General features: G+C 33.6%; 2 protein-coding genes and 1 pseudogene across 8 annotated transcripts; 1 reads left to right on the plus strand and 2 right to left on the minus strand.

The window, feature by feature from the left end:
• The first annotated feature begins 573 nt into the window (after nucleotides 1-573).
• LOC133705895 (uncharacterized) lies at nucleotides 574-8328 on the plus strand. 7 transcript variants are annotated; one of them, XR_009844358.1, is made up of 8 exons: nucleotides 574-757; nucleotides 855-960; nucleotides 1226-1365; nucleotides 1448-1810; nucleotides 2008-2070; nucleotides 2247-2463; nucleotides 5324-5850; nucleotides 5935-6281. XR_009844358.1 is itself a non-coding variant. In XM_062131322.1 (7 exons), exons 1-7 carry the CDS (start codon nucleotides 650-652, stop codon nucleotides 8126-8128), a joined length of 1017 nt encoding a protein of 338 aa, XP_061987306.1. In that variant the 5' UTR covers nucleotides 574-649; the 3' UTR covers nucleotides 8129-8328. The 7 variants fall into 7 exon arrangements, 4 of the variants coding, with proteins under 4 accessions (XP_061987306.1, XP_061987309.1, XP_061987307.1 ...); XR_009844359.1 differs by having other exon boundaries at nucleotides 5324-5825; XR_009844357.1 differs by lacking the exons at nucleotides 5324-5850; nucleotides 5935-6281 and adding exons at nucleotides 4239-4299; nucleotides 4524-4998.
• A 3481-nt stretch (nucleotides 8329-11809) lies between these two features.
• Nucleotides 11810-17090, minus strand: LOC133705180 (protein TRIGALACTOSYLDIACYLGLYCEROL 4, chloroplastic-like; annotated as a pseudogene).
• Nucleotides 16738-22602, minus strand: LOC133704252 (G-protein coupled receptor 1). Its single transcript, XM_062129030.1, has 9 exons — nucleotides 22286-22602; nucleotides 21942-21973; nucleotides 21697-21866; nucleotides 21415-21509; nucleotides 20968-21069; nucleotides 20824-20880; nucleotides 20228-20371; nucleotides 19452-19522; nucleotides 16738-17314 (listed from the first exon to the last, which is right to left on the minus strand). The coding sequence occupies exons 1-9, from the start codon at nucleotides 22454-22456 to the stop codon at nucleotides 17209-17211; spliced, it is 948 nt and encodes a 315-aa protein (XP_061985014.1). The 5' UTR covers nucleotides 22457-22602; the 3' UTR covers nucleotides 16738-17208.
• Between the last annotated feature and the right edge of the window lie 592 nt (nucleotides 22603-23194).

Here is a 23194-nt window from a genome sequence, read left to right on the forward strand (position 1 = left end):
TAATTATTATTATTTTAATATCTTCATCTTTTATTTTTTTTATATTTGATCTCTATTATTTTTATTATTATTTATTTTATTTGAGATAATTTATGAAATTATATTTTTTTTTCAATTTCATTCTTATTTAACTTTTTAATTTGTAAGATTTATTCCTTATTATTTTAATAAACTTGAGAAAAATATAATATTAATAAATTATTTTTCAGCTCATTTTCCATGACATAACCAAACACTGGAAAATATTTTTCAACTTATTTTTTATTACACTACTAAATATCAAGAAATAATTCACTTTCCCGAAATTCACTTTTTAAAAAAATCACTTTTCAGCAAACAAACAGAACCTTAACATCATGATTTAAAATTATACTCTTAATATCATGCAAACATATAATTTTTCTAAAGATCAAGTCTCGTAAATCTTTGGAATAAAATTAAAAATAGCATATAAACATCCATAGGAAATTTAAATTTACCCAAAAGCCTCCTAAGACCAGACACGACAAGAAACGGTACCGTTTGGTAAAGACAATTAGTTTGGAAGTGGCAGAGGGAAAGGGGAGGGATGATATAGGAGGAGGGCCTGCCTTAGTCCTCGGGATAGATGGAAAACTGAAATTATCTCTCTCCAATCCAAAACCAAAAGATGACATGTTATGGTGGGGTTGCAGCAGCGGCAGCCCTTCCTTCTCTTCCGCCTACAACTCTGACTACACTTCCTTCTTCAACCCGTAACACCTCTGTAAGAGTAAGAGTAAGCACCAAGCCCATCTCTCTTTTTGGTTTTTGTTGTTTGCCCCTAAGGAGATGATGAAATGTTATATTCCTTTTCTTTTCTTTTCTGAGAACAGGATGTGGGCAGTGGTGGCGCAGAACATCCTAATACGGTATTGAAGCCAACCGTTGATGGGTTTAAGTGGCGCTTACTTATATCTTATGATGGCACTCACTATAAAGGTTTCTTTCCCCTTGTTCCTACTTATCATTCTCTCTCCCTTCTTGAGCCTCTTAATTTCTAATTTCTTCTTCTTAGCTATCATTATTATCGATAATTGCCTTCGTTCTTGCTGTTTTCTGTATGTTAAAAATGTCCTCTCTTTTTATCTTGTCTGTTCAACAAGATTCAAACATGCCCAAAATTATATATATTCATGTCTATGCTGCAACATGTACAATTTTAATGGTCTGATTATCTTTACCCTTGTGGAGTTAAAAATTTTAGGCTGGCAATTTCAGCAAACCCCTCCAACTATACAGTGCATTCTAGAAAAAGCTTTAACTCGAGCTACAAAGCTTGAAAGGAAGGATCTTCATTTAGTTGGTGCCAGTAGGACAGATGGAGGAGTGCATGCCTGGGGTCAGGTCTGACTTTCTTACTCTTTTGAGCGTCCAACTAGCATCCATTGATTGAAAAAAACAAGCTTACATTCAGTTAAGATTCCAGGTGGCACACTTTGTTACACCTTTCAATTATGACAGCTTGGATAGCATTCATGCAGCTCTCAATGGTCTTCTTCCTCCTGACATTCGTGTTAGAGAAATTAGTGCTGTAGTTCCTGAGTTCCATGCTCGATTTTCTGCTAAGGGAAAGACTTATCACTACAAGATATTTAATGATGCTGTCATGGATCCATTTCAGCGTCTGTATGCATACCATGTTACTCATAAACTCAATGCTGCTGTAATGAGAGAAGCAGCAAATCATTTTATTGGAACCCGCGATTTCTCTGCTTTTGTCAATTCATCACGCAATGATGGAGTGCCAAATCCAGTGAAGACTATTTTTCGATTTGATATCATCAAAATGGTAATCAAATCCCATAATGATCTTGCTCCAAAAGATGGGTTGGTTTCTTTGATTTGTCCTTTTGATTGCCACTGAATGACTGGACTTGGTTCCAACCCAAATTGTACATGCTCTTCTTGAATATCTTCTTTTGAGTTCTTTGATCATAATCAAATACCGGTCTTTTAGATGGACTATTTTCTTTTATTATTATTCAGGGAGCTCTCCTACAGCTAGAAGTTGAAGGCTCAGGTTTCATGTATAGACAAGTGCGGAACATGGTAAATTATAATTCTTAGAAATCTGGATCATGAAGTTAGCTTTTACATGTTGGAATGTAGCAATCAGGAGTTTGCTATAATGAATGCTGCTCAGTTTTTGGGATGTCAGCATGAGCTAGTTCTTGGAGATGGCTTCTGACAATTCACAAGAAATTTTCTGATCTTCGCTTTTGTAGGTTGCTTTGCTGCTCCAAATTGGCAAGGAAGCAATTGCTCCCGATATTGTCCCAAAGATTTTAGCTACTCATGATCGCAAGGAGCTCGCTAAATATACCTTGGCTGCCCCACCTCACGGACTCTGTCTTGTAGCTGTTAAGTATAATGAAGAGCACCTACAACTTCCGTTAGGTTGCCCTACAACCAGTTTTGGTAGGCATCACAGCATAAGCAAGTGTAAGATTCCATTTTATTAAGAGATTCATTACCTAAACACCTGCAGTGGGAAGATAAAGAAATGATTATTATCTGATTTTAAAGATATAAATGCAATCCTGTTATGTTCTAGAAATATTAGTCAATATTCATGCTGTTTTTAATACATTTAGCCATCATGTTTGTGTGTTTCAAAACAGCTCTCAATTTTCATTGCATGTTCCTAAAAGAAACTGACTTAGCTAATGCAAATCAGAAATCATATAAACTAAGATTCATCCATACCTTACTTTATTGTGAAGAACTTGTGCAAAATGCACATATTGTGAATTGGAACCATGGTTTATCTATGGTGCTGAAAAAGGCCCATTTTAACACTTGCCAATTTAATCTCAAACAAGACTTCACAAACTATGCGTGGCCAATTTTTCTAATTGCCAGATCGAGAGCATTAGGCAGTTATATAACTTCTCAAACATACGTTTATTTGTTATGGGATTCGAGTGACTGAAGTATGCAAAGTAGTTTAACTATTGTTGTTTTTATCTTTTCAAATTTAATTAAGCACTTTTCTGTTCTATTGCATGTATCAATTAAGTCACCAATATTGCTATTTATGAATTATTAAGTTAAAGATAATTAACCCTACAGACTTTTGTTTGACTGATGTTAAATTAGTGGAGTTTCTAGGTTGTAAGGCTACAAAAACTATAGTTTTGGGTTCCCTAACTTGTTAATTTCTACAAATCAAGTTAAATAACAGTCAATGAATGAGGTAAAAACTAATTTAGCGGTGATTAAAATAACAAATCAAAAAATTGTTAACTTCAATTCATGACAAAAAAAGTCAGAAGTGCATAATAACGTGAAAGAGACATGGACTCACATTCATATCATTAGGAGTGCGTACATGGATTGAAATCTTCTTTGACATGATTTGCAATATGAATCGCCATTTTAGTAGAACAAGTGAGAACCAAGAAGCAATTCAACAGTGTACTAGTTGTTTATAAGTTCAAGACTATAGCCTACAAATTACTGCCTACATTCTACAGCCTAAAGTTTCAATTTGTTTGAAACTTGAAAAGGGTGTCCTGAGTGCATTGCAATCTGCAGATGAGTTGTTCTATGTTTGTTGTGTTTTGTTTGTAGTTTTCTTGTAGCTTCAATGCTATATCTGCTTTTGTTGCTCTTTAAATGTTCCCCACGAACTCCAACCTAGATACATGTTCATAGCTTGGTTGGGGCATGTTCATAACTACTTTTTCATTCTTTTAACAGTATAAATATTCATAGGCATACATATGGTGGAGTTATTGGTCATTTCACATTAATAATTTAAACCATAAAACTCTTCTGATTGTCTCAAGTCCATTATCAACCAATGAGTCTGGTTTAATGCATTGAGTGGGTATAACATCTGTCTCTTTTGTTTTCCCCTTCCATATGCAAGTATTTTCACGAGTGTATGTGTGGATAGAACGTTCATTTTGCCATCATTAACTGCTCCTATTTCCTAGGTGCAGCAATTATTTTATTTTTACCTGTTGATACTGCAACCTTTTGTTTTCCACAACCTATTTAAGAGCACCATCCATTGCATCTATCACTGTTCATTCCAGCTCCTTGTTCTCTGTATACCTAATGTTCATATTTTAGTATCTCTTTTTAATCTTACCATGAACTCTAGAAAGTATTCACTTTCTGCAATCTTAAAGCCCAAAGCTAGAGACTCCCAAGACCCTTCTTTAAATTGTAGTATATCAACTCTACAATTTCATTTCTTGTGTGGGCAGGTCCCTCCTAAACGTGAGAACTACCCCTCGACATCCCTACAGACTCTGAAACCCCACATAGGTACACTCTAGGCCCCTGTCTTTTTCGTTCCCTAGGCTATAGAGATTTAGTTGGAAAAGCGTGTGGACTTCTAGGCCTTTTAATCCCAGATTTTCATATTGAAAACTTTTCCAAGAGAGAGATTGCTCCTTTTGTCGTTTAGAATAATTTCGCTAGTTATTCTATATGCCCAACAAGGAATTAGCCTGCCTATCAACTTAAGGTTCACATTCTTATGCTTGCAGATTACCCTAAAATTATAGGGAAATGGAGAAGAATGAGGACGATATGGATTTTTTATGTTGCTTTGAACCATATTGCTGACAAAAATATTCCATTGTTAGGTGCCATTGTTTCATTGTGGGATATTGGAATTAATTAAATCCAAATTGCCAGGGGCCTTATGGGAGTAACTATAGAGGATGTAGTGTCTCTAACTGTGTGTTCCCCATTTGGTGTTAGACTGTTTTAGAGCCTACATTACTACTACTGAAGTGGATTACAAGAAGATCCTCCAAAGGCATCTGTAGAAGTTTGTGCTTATACCACTTATGGTAAAAAAACATATGGCTACTAATAATCGGGACATCATGGAAATGGCTTTTATTCGCTACGGTTTTGCAAATATATCATCTATTATAAGAGTATTACGATAAATAGCAGGTACATTCTTATTGCCCATGCCATGTTTTTATGTCAAAACCCTCTTTCTTTTGCTCATTTACTTCTTGCTTATGCTACTTACAACATGTATCTTGTTGTCACTGAGAGTTTGCATCCAAACACCTCTAGTCCTCTTTGGTTGGTGACTCTTTGGGCCACTGCTTATTTTACCCATCTTGTGACCAGTAGCCTTGTTTTTAGAGAAATTGACTAGTATAAGATTTTTTATCGTGATTTCACTCTTATAATAGTACACTGAACAAGCATAATTATGAAGATTTCATGAGAGGAATCTGTTTTCAATATTTACCTACTTCTTGGACCCCTTTTAGTAGAAGAAAGGAAGTTTGGCCCTGATTGGTATATAAGGTTTCATCCTCAGGAGTGGGTTGGAAGGACTTGGAATATTGGAAGAAATCCTTGTTTTCATGACTGACCAATTCATAGTGGAGCCTTACTTCCCAGATCTCTTTGCTAGGCAATTTGGATTGTGTGAGGACATCCCCATCCCTTTATTGGCTGTATATAATCACCAAGGCATATCCATAGGGCTATTCTCCCCTTTTGAGGTCTTTGACCTTATGTAGAAGAACATCATGGACTATAAGATTGTGACCTCCCTTTTTAAACTACAATTGCATTTACCTATGGTGTAGCTTTCATTAAATGGTGGAGCTTTCATATCTCTTGTGCTATTTTTGTCCTCGAAAGGCATTTGAGGCTCAACTCAAATGATACGTGAAAAATTAGAAGCATGTGAAGAGAGGACTTCCACGAGATTTGCTCCTTTGATAATTTAATCCTTAGAACTCAACAGAAGATTGTGAACGTGGAAAGTCTGCAGATGAGCTTGGACATACCTTGAACTGAGCCCTTCATGAAGGGTAAGATAAAAACAATTTCTTAAAGGTACGTCACTTGTTGATTTCTTTTTTTGTCAACTTTTCACACGTTTCCTTATTTATATATTTCTCTTTTTTTTTTTTTTTGTAGTTGTTGCCAAAAAAATAAATATAGAATCCAACCCGTACCAGGAGTCTATAAATTCTAGGAAGCCAGTCCTCTCTTACAAGGAGAAAAACCGCACCAATTTCTCTTCATACACGAGGCGTTTCCGCTCCTAGGGATGGAATTATCAAAGGGACTCCCGGAACTCTTTCGCCTAAGGTTACTTCATTACCTCCAACAACAGAAGTGATCCATCTTGAAAAAGATGCTCATTTAGAGGCTGCTATTGCTGCTTCTTTAAGAACTCTAACCTTCCCAGCTTTCAGAATTAAGCTTGTGGAACAAGTACAAAAAGTGACTTGTTCCAATGAAAGTTTAAAGTACCTTCTTCATCCTCTTTTCCACTGCCTTTTAGTTGAGTTATTAAATACCACACGTATAAATAATAAAACAAAATCATTCAAGAGTTTTAAGATTTTTATTAGATAAATTTAAAATTTAGAGATTTATTATTTTAAAATTTAATCTTCTTCAACTTTAAATAATTTTTTAAAAGTTAGGTTGTCGCTAGTTTTTAAATAACACTAAAACTAGAGAATCTAAAATATTATTCTTAAATATGGACCAACAACAATATAATATTTGGATACACACACACTGTCATAGTTCTTTATAATTCCTCATTTAATATCCTTCTAAAACTTCTAAATTTATCATTTTGGGAATCACTAAATGTAACACCCCACATTTAGGTTGTCCGCTTTGGGCCTCTCGGTCCACCCAAATCCAGAACTTCCACCTAGGTCCCCCTCATGGTTTTGTTCTTGGCAGCCATGCATGACCCCAAAACGCGTCTTTCAGAGTAAAGCAGCACACTGACCTCGTTAGATATTGTACCCTCTAGGCCTTCCAGTCCACCCATTTTCAGGGCTTCCACCCAGGTCCCCCTCAGGGTTTTAAACGCATCTTTTAGAGTAGCATAGCACACTAACCCCGTTAGATATTGTCCCCTCTAGGCCTCCCAGTCCATCCATTTCCAGGGCTTCCACCTAAGTCCCCCTTAGGGTTTTAAACGCGTTTTACTAGTCAAGGTGGGTATGCACTTATAAGGCATTGGCTCTGGACGCTCGTTTTCGATGTGGGATCTTACAATCCCTCCACCTTAAGACGAGTTGTCCTTGGCTCTGATACCAAATGTAACATCCCACCTCACTAACAAGATATTGTCCACTTTGGGCCTCCTAGTCCACCCAAATCCAGGGCTTCCACCTAGGTCCCCCTTATGGTTTTGTTCTTGGCAGCCACACATGACCCCAAAACACGTCTTTTAGAGTAGCGCAGAACATTGACCCCGTCAGATATTGTTCCCTGTAGGCCTCCCAGTCCACCCATTTTCAGGGCTTCCACCCAGGTCCTCCTCAGGGTTTTAAACGCATCTTTCAGAGTAGCGCAACACACTAACCCCGTCAGATATTATTCCCTGTAGGCCTCCCAGTCCACCTATTTCCAGGGCTTCCACCTAGGTCCCCCTCAGGGTTTTAAACGCGTCTTACTAGTCAAGGTGAGCATACACTTATAAAGCCTTGGCTCTAAACGCTCGCTTCCGATGTGGGATCTTACACTAAACATTTTCATTTCATTAATACTAGAACCCATTCTCCGAAAATACCAATTATACCACTTTTTTTCAAAAACTTGGGGAGGGTAATGTCGACGCTAATGAATCTCATTGTTGTCATTAGTCACCCTTGTCGAGACTGACTAATCAAGTTTATGGTAATGCAGCCGATTGATGTCATTAACTATTTCCAACCCAAAATAGTTAATCAATTTTCCATAATACCTTGGAATATTTTTAGGAATGTCGATATCAAGGATTCTTGATATCATTAGCTTTCACATCAGGAATAGCTAATCAACTTTCATGGGTTTGCTAATATTGACGTCATCCGTCGATATCATTAACTATTCTTAGCCCAAATAATTAATCAAGTTCAGTATTTCTCATTCTCTAAAATGATCATGTCGATGTTAGCAAATCTTACTAACATCATTAGCCTCCCATATTCAGGACCAACTAATCAAATCCAAGAAGCGGTTATTCATGAAATTCATTACTATAGTTTATTGTTCTTAAACGAATCCATAAATCAAATATGATTTCATTCCTCATTCATTTCATCTTATCTTATCTTTTATCTTTTTGGCTTCACTTGCAGGTATGAAATCCAGGAATTGAATAGATTACTAAAATTACTGTTATTTAAGGAAGGTATAGGTATAAAACACCTACCTATTACAAAAGCTTGCTCGCGCTCCCTTGTTGATGTTGTGCCCCTTCTACGGTTCCTCCTAAATCCATAAACATGTTACATTATTCCTTACTCAAGTCACATTTTACAAAATATCAATAATAATAACGACAACGTTTATTCCTCCTTTTATAATTGTTTCCTTACATTTGTGTTTCCATTACATTTTTTAAGATTATAGTTCATTATCAAATCATAACTAACATCATAAATTGAATTTCAAATATGATTTATTTCCTTTTGAATGTTAAGATATGACGTTATATATTTTTAGAGGGAAAGAAACTTGATTTTACCCCTAACTTGACTTAATTTTCCCGTTTTGCCAATTTGTCGAATCTACCAGTAGAGGTTATAGCTCGACCTTTCCTAAGATATTTATCTATATCTGGAGTTCTAGCTCCAATTTAAGTGAGGTTGGACTCGTTGAAAAGCTAGCATCCTTGGCTACAATTTCTACGAAGAAACTTTCCCTAAATTTTATCATTGTTTTGGCTTGAATCCTTTTTGGAACCAAGGTGATGAATGTGCCTAGTTTTGTTAACGATTTTTAGATGTACTTTCAATTATCCTCATTTCCTTTTCTTCTCTTAAGACAGGTATTTCTATGCTTCACAACTCCCCCTAAGATATATCATAAGCTATACATAAGGTTAATACCCTCGTTTTCTCCTTACGTAACACACATTTGACTTTTGAAGTTCCCTACTACCAAGTTATCATACTTTCCCTCATTAGTAAACTTTCTACCACACCTAATTCATGCATCATTAACATATAACATCCCCAAACTCTTCCTCCCTCGCCTCAATTTGGCCTTAGCTGAAACTTGGCTTAAAGGAACCAAGGGTTCCTTTCCACTTTTCATGCATTAATTTATCTCATTTAATCATTTCTCAAATTATAGCAACATATCATAAGGTTTTTATCAAGCAAAATGCAAAATTTCTTTTCCTTTTATTCAACCCTCAATGGTTGGCCACTCTTGTCCTTTTAACTATTGATTTTTCTTTGGTTTTTTTGCATGGTTTCATATTTAAGGCAACTTATAATATTTTAATTAACTTAATTTCAACCATTTCTTTAATTTCCCCAAGTTTTACTCGAGAACCCTAATTTTCAAACTTTAAAATTGGTGCACAATTGTTAACTCAATTCAAATTGGTTTTTACAATTGGTTTAAGGCTTCTTGGTTGGAGAAAATTTGGATTTCAATCCTAATTTGATTGAAAATTTTAACTCCCCCTTCCTTGCATGCAACTAGCCCCTCCCTTTTTTTTCCTTCATAATTTCTTCACTTTATTTCTTGTTAATTCCTTGCCACATGATGTTTTCTCTACTAAGTAATCTAAAACTTGTGTAAACTTAACAATTTAGGTGTTTTTCTCTCAAATTTGGTGAAGGAAAAATCTGAAATCTTCCCCTCTTTTTGTCTCAAATGTCCGGCCACATGGAGGAGAGAATGGAGTATTTATAGTTCTATTCTCTTTTAATTATACTTTAGCCTATTCTTTCCTTTTCTTTCACAATTAATGTATACCTCTTTTCTTCTTTTAAAATCTTCCCCTTAGCAATTTAATTTATTTTATTTTTCTCCACACATTTAACCATCTCCACTTTTATTTAATTTTTTTTTATAAAGGTTTATTTTCAAGTTTTACATAAAGTCTTTAACAAATTTTCTATAAAAATTAGATAACCCATGAAAACTTCTTACCTTAGTTAACAATTTAGGTGTAAATCATTCATGAATAGCCTTAACTTTTTTATTATTAATTTCGATACCTTTTACACACACAACAACATAACCAAGAAACATAATTATTTTCATGCAAAAAGTATACTTGTTTAGATTAGCATACAATGATCTTCATGTAAAACATCAAATACATTACGTAAATATTAACATGCTTATCCAATTTAAACACCTAAAAAAAAAGAATTAAAGCTGAAATGACTCCACCATCGCTGCTGATTTTTTAATCGACAGCGACAGTTTTTGGCTGTCAATTTGGCTTTCGATTTCTGAATCGACAGCGACGCAGTTTTCGACTATCGATTTCTAAATCAGTAGCAACATAGTTTGACTACCGATTTCAGAATCGTTAATGACGTGTTGCGATGTTGCGGTCGCACAAATTAATTACCCTACCTTCAAACATAACACACAAGATAGTATAGAGTAAGTAAGGGGTCAATCCCACGAGGAAGATTCAAGTCAGATTTTTATGCTAGATGATATGCAATTTGGGGGGGGTTTGGACGTTATTTAGGCTAAAGCAAAAGAAAACAGAAAACTATCAAACAAAATTTAATAAAATCAAAAAATTATCAAGAGAACAAACCTTGGTCACAAGCACACATCCACCTACAGAAATCAGAACTGATCATGAAAATAAAATATTAATTTATATTCTGAATATTTATCTCTTCTTAACATTGGTTAGTTAATAGATCCGCCGTATAACTAACCATAACCATCAAACAATCACAGTATCCACACTAGTAATTTAATTCAATGGCAGCCTTAAGAACTAGATAAGTTGATTAATCAAGAAAACATAATTGTCTGCAGTCTATGTTTGATTTAATTGAATGTTCTTCCTAAGATTAATAACGTTGATCCACCACAATTATTAAACTCAGTTGCTTCACAAGTTCATATACCACAACTCCGGTTTTGATATCAAACTTAGCAATAGATTGTCTACAATAATAACTTAGAATCCACTCTAGCAATTAAAATAAACAATTATAGGAAAAAATAAGCATAAGAGAACAAACATATTAATCATATAAACTGAAAATAAAAGGTAAAATAAATCTTATAGTTCTTGAAATCCTAAGGTTTCCGTGTCCTTGCAACTAAGAAAAAATGTTTAGCCTTGCAAGTTTGTTAAACAACTAATCAAAAAGAAGGAAGAATGCATAATTTACGGTTTCTTAGAGGAAGTGGGTGTTTTTATCTTCTTGGCTGGCTGCCCCCTTCTCTTCTCTCATTCTTTTTATATCCTAGGAAACCCTACAAAATAGTCCTCTCTTAAGTAAACAGTTTACATTTAAGTACTTTAAAAACTATTTTCCTAAAAAAAGAGAAATAGCCTTGCATGAAATCTTCAAGCTTTGACTTAGAGGAGCTAAATTGTTGAAATAAAAACTTGGATATCGATTTAGATGCTTTGGAACGTAATTTAGAGTCATTTTTTCACGAAACCTATTTGCTGTCAGAATTCGGATGTTATTTTTGAAAAATCATATCTCCCTCATATGACATTGTTTGTGGTTGAAATTTGGATTGGGATAACCGGATATGTCAGCTATGCACTCACTTTAGTTGCAACACAGCTTGAGGGGCATACAATATATGCTAAGGACGACCAAATTATCACAATCCTCTAGGTTATTCAAAGACCAGTTTGCTTTGAAAGTTATGGAAAGCATCAAACAAAACTAGAAGTTTCTGGTATCGATAAAAAAGAATCAGATTTGTGATATCCAGTTACTAGTAAAAAATACCTGAGATGGAGAAATCTATCATTATTGGTAATCGTCCCCATGAATCTCAGATTTGAAGACAAAACTTCCCCAGTCGCTGAACTAAATAAAAGAAAGCAGATTAACGACAATGAAAAGCTAAGAGAACAACTGGAAAAGCTTTAAGTGGAATTAGGCACTAGTAAAGCCCTTGGGATCTCCATTAAGGAACAACTCCTCACTAGAAAAAAAAATGAGGAAGTTTATGGAGCAACAGTTGATGGAAAAAGAAAAAAAAAGTTACATCTTAGAGAAGCAGTTGAAAGAGGAAAAATGGCTAGAACCGAGCTGAGCAAGAGCAAAAGAAATTGGGAGCAAGTTAGATGCAAAGCAATACCAAATTAGAGACATTGAAAACTAATTTCCATGATTGCCAAGAAAGGGTTCATATGTCTTTAAGGATCCAAACTAAATTAGAAAGTTGAATTGAACGACATGAGCATTTATATAAGAAACATGTGATGTTTTAGAGTGAGCTAACTTAAGCAAAAGCTAAAGGAAAAGCTATCAAAAATTCCAAGACAGATGAGTATAAAGTTATTAAGTATTGGCTTAGATCAAATTACCTCGACAACTATGAAAGGATCGGAAACCTTACCCAAATGATAGCCATATATCAACATATAGATTTGGTTAACCCATATCCAACATGCATCATCATGAATCTATATACACTTGTATTTATGAATTTTGGAATGTGCATAACATGTATTTGAAATATAGGTCCCATAGTTAAAATCTACAATTCCAGGCTTTGCAAAAGGATGTAAAATGAAGAAAGAGCTCACTTTGAGGCCCACTACTAAAAAAAGTTGGATGGTGTTAAGAATAATATGGCTCGGATGACTAGCTTACTCGAGCAACTCCTGCGAGCATAGTTTGGGGGAAGGACATCTAGTCAGTAGCCGACTTTGCTACCGCTGCCAACAACTCCAGTTATCATCGACCCACAAAACTTAGAGGCAAATCTCATTGCTAGACCACAAAGAATAACAAGCATTTTGATTGCTTGCCCAATTACATCCACTCAAGTTCCGACCACAATAAATCATTGAACAAGATAAGTAGGCTATCTAGGAGGAAAAATTAAGAGCTATTAAGGGATTTAACATCTATGACCTGGTTAAAGCAGCTAATATATGCCTAGTGCCAAATAAGTGGTACCAAAAAAGTTTAGAGTGCCATAATTTATCAAGTATACGGGGTTGGAATGCCCCAATACACACTTGAGGTTATATTGCAACAAAATAGCAAAGGTCATACACAATGACAAGTTGCTCATCCAGTACTAAATTGGTATATGATCTTAGATAACACAAAGATCAAGAAATGGAGTGACCTTGTTGATGTCTTCTTAAGACAATACAAATTCAATGTTGACATCGCTCCAGACCGGGTGAGTCTAATGGTGATGAAGAAGAGCAACAAGAAAATAGTGAGGGAGTATGCTCATAGATGGAAAAACAAGGCAATGCATGTACTACCATCTTTGTTAGAGAAAGAGATGATGACTCTATTCACCAATACTTTCAAGTCTTTATATTATGAGTACTTGATCGGTAACTCTGCCTAACACTTTTACGATGTCGTGGTTATTGCTGAGAGATCAGAGCAAAGAATAAAAGTCGATAGAATATTGAATCTTGCCGAGAAGAAAGGGTTTACTAAGAGGAAGAACGATGTTGAAGTAAGTAATGTAGAAAAAGAGTCCAATGGTAAAAAGGATTTCCAATCCTAAGTTATCACAGCCAAAGCTACCAAGCCCTGCCTTCCAAAATACCCAATATTAAGTTTGCAAAACTTTTCTAGTAAACCACCACACCAACCCATTAGAAAACAAGCTAAAAACAATGTAAAGAGAACATACCAAAGAAATCAAGAACAACTCTCGCCTTTACCAATACCTCTTGAGGAAATGTATGCAAAACTGCTAAGCATAGGTTATGTGGCTTCTCTTCCTTTTTCCACCATTTAAGCCTCCCTTTTCAAGTTGGTACAAACTAGATCTCGACTTTAAGGTGAGCAAAGGTGCATTAACTTAGGAAGATCTCTCTTAATACTTACTAAAAGGCAGGCTAAGAAAGGCTCGTACTTACTTACACCCCACTCTCTATCTAAGACATTGACACTTATGTTATAATCAAACATAAAAGAAATGATTTCATGTTGTGTTTAAAGAAGAATTGAAGTCTGAACTAGAAGTTGGCGCCTGCTTGCTTACCAAGCCACCCACTTGTTCGACAAAGTGGGTACCATACCAAAAATCATGGCCACAACATTGATATTTGCTTAACATTCAAAAGGAAGCTCTTGTAGTTATTCAAAGTAGGGTAGATAATCTTTGAAGACACATCCAATATCAATTCCAACTTTTTACCCAATCATGCTTCTAGTAGTAAGGGAGTAAATGTTGAGAAGTGTGGGAAAAAAAAGGGAGCAACTTTTAAAGGTAACCATAGATATGTTATATGACATGTTAGTGCAAGCCGAGTATTTGCCAATGAAAAATGAATTAGGTTCAAGAAAAGATGATGGTTTTTATAGGTTCTCCAAAGCGATGGGACACAACATAGAGGAATGTAAAGAGTTTTACGAGAAGGTGATACAATTAATAACTCATGGTCTGCTACAAATAGAGAAGGAGGAAGAGAATGATGTTGTTGGCATGATAAGTTTCCAAAGGAAAAAAGTAGAAATGTATAGAATCCAACATGATAACAGCAGTCCACCAGGGCTTGTTCTAAAAAGGCTTGCCTTTACCCATAATAATAACTATAATGCACTGCTTTATATATTGAAGATCATTCTTTTATGTTGCAAATCAGGATTGATGGATTAGCTTGAATTGAAAAATATTTTCCACCCGAAGAACTAGAAAGCTTCATGGGTTGATCGACATTATATAGCATACATAAATGATAACCTCGAAGCTTTATAATTAGAACCAGAGTCAGAAGTAAAGACGCTTGATCGATGGCCATGGAGAAAGGTACATCCCAATAATTTCTGACCTTGTCAACAAAAGGTCCAGGTCAAGCTACCTCCACATTGAGATTGTAATTAGTAGTGAAGTGGTCGTGTTTGACACATTGGAGTTAGAAAATGCTTTTGAAAATTTTGAAATATTTTTTTATTTTAAATTAATATATTTTTAATATTTTCAGATTATTTTGATGTACTGGTATCAAAAATAATTTAAAAAAATAAAAATAAATATTATTTTAATGTGTTTTAAAAAAAACACTTTAAAAAATAACCGCTATCATACTCTCAAATACCCTAAAAGATATATACCTAAGAAAAAAAATGGGTCTAAATTTCTTTTATATTACTAATTAAACATTATATATATATCCCTTGTACGCAACAATACATTCCTGAACTGGATAAAAACGATATCAATTCCTAGAAAGAATCAGTATCGGCCAAAACAACATCAAATGTCACTTGAACAATTAAAGTATCATCTACTAAAAAGCCACGTTCTTGGTTTTCAAGAGTCTTCAAGCTACCTCCACATTGAGATTGTGATTTGGAAACTTCAAACATATGAAAGTAAAGACAACTCAAAATTGCTAGAATAAAAAAATATAGCATAATTTGTTTTTATTAAAAAAAAAACACATGCCTTATTTTCATCATCACCATAAAAGTTTAAGCTTAGAAGAAGGGTGGAGCTCTGAAAACAATCTGAGTGTATAAGAACTTATTCTTCTAATGTTTCCTAATGTTATCCAGACGTGAAGATAGCAAAACTTCATTTTTTTTATAGCATCTCCACTAAATTTATATTATTGAAACAGCCATATTACCAACTCTTCTAAATAGCATTTCCAGATCTCCAAGACTAAGAGAAGACACAAACTTCTGCAAATTGAATTGAGCTAGTAACGTAGCAAACCTGCATATTTGTTTTTTCAACCTTTTGGCCTTGAAAACACCACAACTAAACATCTATTTTGATCATCAAGTTCCGAACTTTCATTTATGAAAACAAAAAAGACGAATCTCTTTTCAAATGGGCTTGTGAAACTTTACCAGTTTTGAGTGAAACGAAGAGTGAGGACACGTTGGAGAGAGAATCCATGAGAATAAGAGGGGATAGAAGGAGCAGCCATGAAACGCTAAATCAATCCGCTTGGGTCTTGATAATCTTATACCCTCTCGAAACACCCAATGGATGTGTGTCTCCTGGCGCTGTCCGTCCTTCTCCTTTAATTATACTGATGAAATTAAACAAATATTAATTTAAAAAAATATATAATAAAAAAACATAAATCTATTCAAATTAACTTATAAAAAACGTAACTCAAGTCATAAAACCTAGAAAATTTTATAAAAAAATCAAAATAAATCATAAAATTTAATTTCTAATTAATCTAATATTTAAAAATAAAATAAAAAAATTCCAATTAAAAAAAATTGAGTCAATTAAATCAACTAACTAAACCCGTGAAATATATTATAACACTATGATAATTATATACAAAACAACCCTTAATAAATCATAAAATTTAATTTAAATATTAAAGAATAAAATTAAAAAAATATTATAATAAATATTATTTTGTAAAGTGATGCACAATAAAATCACAACCTCTTTTAATTTTTGTTAATAATAACAATACCATAGAAATGATAATTTGAATAATGTCTTTTTAATATAAATGACTAAAATTAAAGACGATAATTTAATTTAAATTAATAAATATAATATAGATATCATTGAATTTATATATATATATACACACACACACATACATGAACAATAAATATTCATATAAATATCCAACATTAAATAAATAAAATATAAATTTTTAAATTTTTTACCAGATAAATAATTAGAATATCGATATAATACAAATATAATATGTAAATATCCATTATAAAAAAAATTTAATAAAAAAAAATAATTTTTTATGAAACATTATCGATCGAATTCCAAGTTGCTATGGTGCGTATGCCCCTCCCTCACGGCCTCATGCATGATCACTAAAGTCCCTGAAAAAAATTCATTTTTGTCTAATGGGATAAATGTATTAATACAGAAAGAATCACAAGTTGGCACAGCAAACAATTCCTAACCCAAGCGTCTCCGATTGCACAAATAGTCCTACTATTCAACAACAATCAACGAAAAACTTGACGTGATGTTCCGCTTTTTCTAGCAAGATGCCATTTTATACTCTGCTTCATGCATCTAAAACTTCAGCTCAACATGTAATTTATCTACTGCCCACATTAGTCTCAAGAAGAAATGCAGAGCTATATCAGATGACACGCATGAATCACTCACTGGCTCTGCTCAGAAGAAATGAATCCGATGGACTTGGTTACAGTTTCCAGAAGCTGCATCCATCGTTGTTATTCATTCCATCCCACCCAAATTCAGAGACAAAAATGACGAAAGAATTTGGAAAGAGAGCACAGATTTTGCAAACAAAAATCTGGATTCTGGATAATGGCCAAATTGTTAATGCTGATCTTCAATCCTCAATGAGACTAGTTCGCTCTCTTGAAATTGACCTCTAGATTTTAAACTGCCAGGGAACCATCTCCGAAGACTCTCTGGCCAAACCCTATGAAAGAAATGCAATTATGCAAATCATTAGAAATTTAGAATAGATGTGTACAAAATCAACAACAGCAAAGCAAAGCAGTTTTGAGAGCATGACCATGGAAGAAAACAGCAGGAAAATATAGAATAAGTTGGAACCACAGACTCTCCACCATCCCCATCATCTCTCTAATTTTCACTCTACTTTTGTTGGGCCATACATCTTAATCATCAGATAGTAGTCTATTGATAAAAAAAAAATTCAGCCAACACCTTCAACCATTGTTTAGCAAGACTGCTTGACATGTATGACCTAAAGTTCAAGATTAGAGTTGTACCCTATGTGTTTTGATGATAGCAAATAACATTATACGCTAATGGGTTTGCTTGAGATGTTCTAATTCTGGGATAAAATTACAAAACCTAACAGACTTGGTTGTGGTGGATTTAGATGTGTTTGTATATCTTCATGCCAAAGAAAATAAAAGTCCAACCTGAATAGCCTTTATTTTGTGCATGACATTCTTGGATTTTCAGATGGAAAGAAAACTGTATCTTAAGGAATTTGATATCAAGATGACTAATTGGCTTTTGTGGAATACTATCACAAAGGAAACTTTATTTTGGACAAGCTAAAAAATTAGTTTGCATATTCTAGTGTCTTATAAAATACAAGATATTCTCTGCATGATGGGAAAAGTATTATTCTTCTATTATTGGAACTGGATTTCGTTTTTGAAGAATTGTTCTTGATAGAAACAACAAAGTGATCTTTCTTCTTGAAAGAGGAATTAATATTGCAGACTTGATTAGAGACCTGTTAAGGAAAGGAAGAGCTGTTACACTCTTCATAAAAGGAAACGATGAAGCCAAGCCTTGCATCCTTTTCAAGTCAGATAAATACTATTTAAGCAGGATTATTTACAGAAATCATTTTATCTGTTGGAATAATTTTATAAATGACCAAAATATTCTATGAAACATTTGAAAATCAAGTAGAATCTACCCGCAGATGTGTCTTTATCAAGCAAAGATCTTTCTTCAATGTCTATACTCTTGAACCCTATATAGTCTTTGTTTCAAAAGACATTGAAATGCAGAGAAGTGGAGGAAGAAATTGAGCTATTAGCTAAAAACAATATATGTTAATATACTCTATTTATAGAAAAAGAAAGAGCAGAACCTCGTGATATATTTTATACAAGGACTAGTTACTATTCTCCATAATAGTGAGTTAAAAAGGTATCTTACAAGGGTGCAATTATATTGGATACACTAAGTGTGTATAGGGGTTTACATTATTTTTCAAAAGTGCTTTTCACTTAAAAGTATATCAAAATAATTTTTTTTTATTTTTTATATCAGTATATTAAAATCATCGTAAAGTATTAAAAAAATATCAATTTGATGATTTTTCAAGCCAAACATACTTTTAAAACGCACCCAAAAGCAGTTACAAACACAAAAATAAACAACCTCTAAAGAACAATAAGAAAAATAGTTGTGATGTGCAGATTGAGTTGTAAGGAAATCTGAATCAGTGAGCTTCAGTAGCTCTCAAGGAAGATCCTTGAGGACTAAAGTATTTCACAAGTTACGAGGAACCAATATAAATCTGTGTTAGCTGTTCTTGATCCCTACTCTCTCTTTACTTTGTCTTTGTTTGTTTATTTATTCGAATTGGATAACCTTTTCTGTTAATTTAATTTATGTGTTTATTGTATAAGTAGACTATAAATGTACCAATAAATCATTTCGTCTAGTCTTTGCTTACCTGTTTTTCTGTTCATCGATATACCAATTATTATCCACTACATATAACTATTCTTTTTACACTTAATCTTTTCTGAGTGTTTTTAATTTTCAAATTCTAAAAGTTTGATTTTAAGTCTAATTCACCCCCTCCTCTTGGACTGCCACTAGGACAAAAATTAGAGTGTTAAAGCATGTAGAATTTACTCAAAGATCATTGCACACTGAAGATGGTATGCATTGAAATTGCATACTTTGTGATTGAAATTGAATATATTGAAACCATCATAGGTAGGCCATTAGCTAGTTGTAGTCACATCAAAATGGGGTCATAGAAGAAAGAATTTGAAGACAATCCTACCCCATTTCTTTATACATAATAAAAAGCTTAGTTTGTTGCCACTTACTGATCCAATCTTTCATATATTGCCCGCCGCACAGAAGAGTTCAGGCCATATGCTATTGAGTTGGAAAGACCCTAAAACAAAAGCAAAGAATTAGTTACGTTAACAGTCTGTTAAAGTAAAATAATAAAACTATTCTATTAATGGGTAAAGCATTTCATCCACAATAATGATAAATGAAAAGCTCTTTCTCCAAGTGACATACTGCAATATCTTCTTACTAATCATTTAGAAGATAAATGAATTCTATAATCAGCAAGGGTTTTCCAAACAATCCACAATAATGGATTAGAGGCAGGGGAGTGAGTCCTCACTCCTCAGCAACATCCCAAACGCCATCAACAATAAAAGCAGACTGAGTTTTCAATTTGCTATCTAAATTATAAATGCATATTAACAATAAATTTGCCCATTTGCCCATAAAAGATGTCAGTCTGGCCATGTGCTCTTCATGTCATGTTTACAAGTATTTATCTGATTGTGTACTTTGCAAGACAGATGAATATTCCAAAAGCTAAAATGACAATTGTAATCCCATCCAGTAAGATGTCCTATAACCCCTTGTTACTTGCCCAACTCAAAATATATATATATATATATATATATATATATATATATATATTCATTACATTATGTTCCCAATATGTATATTAAAATGAAGAAAAAAATCATTGAAGAGACACAATCACCCAATTTACACATAAAGGTTGCGTCCAATTTCTAGAAATATAGAAGAAGAGAAAATAAAGAAAGAATAAATTGATGATTATTGGAATTACCATAAGTGCAGCTGTCCCAACATCAAGAACAGAGAGCCAAAAGATTTTGTGGCCTGGTTCTATAAAATCATGAATGCCGTTGATAGTGCCAAAAGCCCATGATCCTATTAAGATGAGTGGATAGTATCCCCACCGGTTCATTGCCTATGAAATGAAAGAGAACAAGGGAAATTAACATTTTTTACCATGTCCCCATCAAAACTTTGAGCTAACAATGAAGAAAAGACAATAGGGACAATGAAGTTGGGTAGCCAGAAAACAGCACATTTCAACTTTTTTATTTTTAAGAAACCTGGTCTTAACAGAAATGTTAGCAGAAACACAAAACATTATTGAAAAGAAGTTTCTGAAAACGGTCAAATCACCATGATTTTGGAGAAAATATGTAAGAAGCATTGAATTTCTCCAGCATCGGAGTTATACTATTGATTTTCTTCGAAGTAGTGAAAGTGGTTTTATATGTTCCATAGGAAGCTAAGTAACCACATGGAGTGAACTAGTTATTCAATTAATAAGAAATCCAAGCTTCTCTTCATATCTTTTATCTTAACAGATGTGAATATTCTAATTCAGTATACTAGCAACTGGGAACATACCTTCTTGTCTGCCCTTCCATCAGATTGATATGCTCGGTCTGACATTCCTACTGCCATCTGAAATTTCCAGATACAGTGTAAATGCTGTCTGTCTCAACAAATAGACAATCCAGAAAAAGAAACAAAATGTAATTGGGCACATACTCGTGTTGCATTGTTTAGCATGCGTATGACTTGATAATACGTAAATCCATTGTAAAGAATTGCACCCCATAGTGGCGCATAAAATGTTATGAATTGAACTGCCTGCAGAAGTAGAAAGGGGCACATAATTTTTTTTACCAGAGAATAAGCATGAGTTCTGCATAACACTAGAAACAAAACAGAAATTTCAAAGGTTTTTCTTTATCTCATCAAGTGTCTAAGACCACTTTAACATCCACAATTACCTAAGGTTTGTACCCATATTGCTCTCGCAATGAAATGATTTGAACTGTTTGATGTATAAAGGGCACAATAATACAAATAGGAGCCACATCTTGAAGAAAAAACTTTATATCATGAAAATCAACTATAAATGACTAAATCCCGGTGAGGAAAAAAATAAAATAAAATAAAATGATTTTCCACAGCAAACTCCTATGCGCTTACCTTTCTTGTTCTCCCTGTTGGTGTCAAACACCATCCACCTAAATGCCTGTGGTCATTACCAATGGAGCGTATTACAGTCAGAAACAATGAAGTTCCTGTAAAAAGAAATCAAACTTGAAATTCAGTTTCCATTGGCAAAAGAAATGCCCACTAGTATGAATGAAAACCTTGTTAATTTGAATTGCAGAAAGAAAGTGTTTAAGACAGCAACAGATGCAATAATCATAAACAGGAGCAGTAGAAGAAAAAAGAAAACATATAATAAAGAGCAAGAATTCATACCCCAAACATATAAGTGAAACATGGCCTCAAGATCTTCAACATCTGTCTTGTGTTTAACAACAGTGCGATGAAGTGTAAAGGCAATTGTCGTAGTCCAAAGAAAAGATGCTACACAAAAGAAATGTGTACTGTATCCTTGTGCATAACAGAAGAATCCTTTTGATGGATCCCTGCACTTGTATATATATTTATCAAAGAATAAAGAAAGAAATTTAATACAAATAAATTAAAAAAAAAAACCGTACCCAACAATGCTGAAGAAACTGCAAAGCATATCCTGCAATGAGCATAAATCCCATACATTTCTTAATATAATGTATTAAACAAAGAGAGTAACTACGGATCATAATTAAATATATATATATATATATATATATATATATATAACTTTGGAAAAAATAGTAAAACTATGGTTTCAAATAGGTGAACTAAATGAAGGTGCCAATTGATGAAGATGAATTAATTTAATTTTGATCCATCAATTTAATAATTAATAAGCAAACGAGCAAGTGAGATCCACTACCATTAGCTAATAAGCAAATTAGTAACAAAAAATTGTGTGAGAGAGAGAGAGAGAGAAAACGGTTACGGAGAGGGCGAGGTAAAAGACGAGCTTGAAGGAGAACTTGCGGAGTTCTTTGAAGAGGAGATAACAGAGAACGATGAAGCTCGACCCTAAGAATGACAGACTTGACGCTCCTCCTTTCACCGCCATCATAATCCAACGCTGGTGAGCCGTTAGGTTCCCTATCATCGCCATGATCACTGGGTTTCTTTTGTTTTTTTTTATAGGTTTTAAAGTTTTCTTTTTTGTTTTTAACTAGTCCCTTCCATTACCTGCTCACCCATCTTTCTTTCTTGTGTTTTGGATTCGTTGGGCAAGGAAGGAAGACACTACATAAGCGAAGTAGAATTTATTTTATTTTATATTCATTGCTATAATTTAATAAAAAGAAAACGAAAAAAAAAAACAAAATTGCATAGAGATTTCACCATTTCTCAATTGGATCACTGATCTAATGTTTTCTAAATTGAATTCCTTCGAGTTCTGGATACAAATGATCGTGGATTATTATAATAAAATTATATTTTTATAACTTACATTTAAATTTAAATTTAAATTTAGGAATGTTTAGGTTATTTCATCTAAATCAATGATCATTAAAAAATTATTTAGTGTTGTATGTATTTTTTTTTTAATTTTTTAACATAATAAAACTACTCTTCTACCACAAGAATCAATAAAATTTAAAACTGTTGATTAAGAGCTTTCTTAATATTTTATAATATTTTTAATAATAAAAATACTTTTTCGCTTCTCAGATAAGAAATTAATTATTTGTGTTTTTTTTTTCTTGCTCTTGACAACTAAAATGCACAATAATTATCCTCTTTGTTTATTATTTATTGTTTATTGTTTATTAATCATGCATGTTTGTCATTCTTAAGGCGTTTGGGTTTGACAACCCTCTGCAAGTGTATTATGGATCAAGACACA

The sequence above is a fragment of the Populus nigra genome, chromosome 10 (assembly GCF_951802175.1).
Source record: "Populus nigra chromosome 10, ddPopNigr1.1, whole genome shotgun sequence".
Lineage (NCBI taxonomy): Eukaryota > Viridiplantae > Streptophyta > Magnoliopsida > Malpighiales > Salicaceae > Populus > Populus nigra.

Bases quoted from the DNA above. Each gene is read 5' to 3' on its own strand.
- LOC133704252 (XM_062129030.1), bottom strand. From the start codon at position 22,456: ATGGCGATGATAGGGAACCTAACGGCTCACCAGCGTTGGATTATGATG. The intron at 21,974-22,285 runs GTAACCGTTTTC...TGCTCATTGCAG, and splicing joins TCTTTTACCTCGCCCTCTCC to GATATGCTTTGCAGTTTCTT. The intron at 21,510-21,696 runs GTATGAATTCTT...TTCTTTTTACAG, and splicing joins GTTTCACTTATATGTTTGGG to GAACTTCATTGTTTCTGACT.
- LOC133705895 (XM_062131322.1), top strand. From the start codon at position 650: ATGACATGTTATGGTGGGGTTGCAGCAGCGGCAGCCCTTCCTTCTCTT. The intron at 758-854 runs GTAAGCACCAAG...TTCTGAGAACAG, and splicing joins ACACCTCTGTAAGAGTAAGA to GATGTGGGCAGTGGTGGCGC. The intron at 2,464-8,108 runs GTAAGATTCCAT...CTTCACTTGCAG, and splicing joins GCATCACAGCATAAGCAAGT to GTATGAAATCCAGGAATTGA.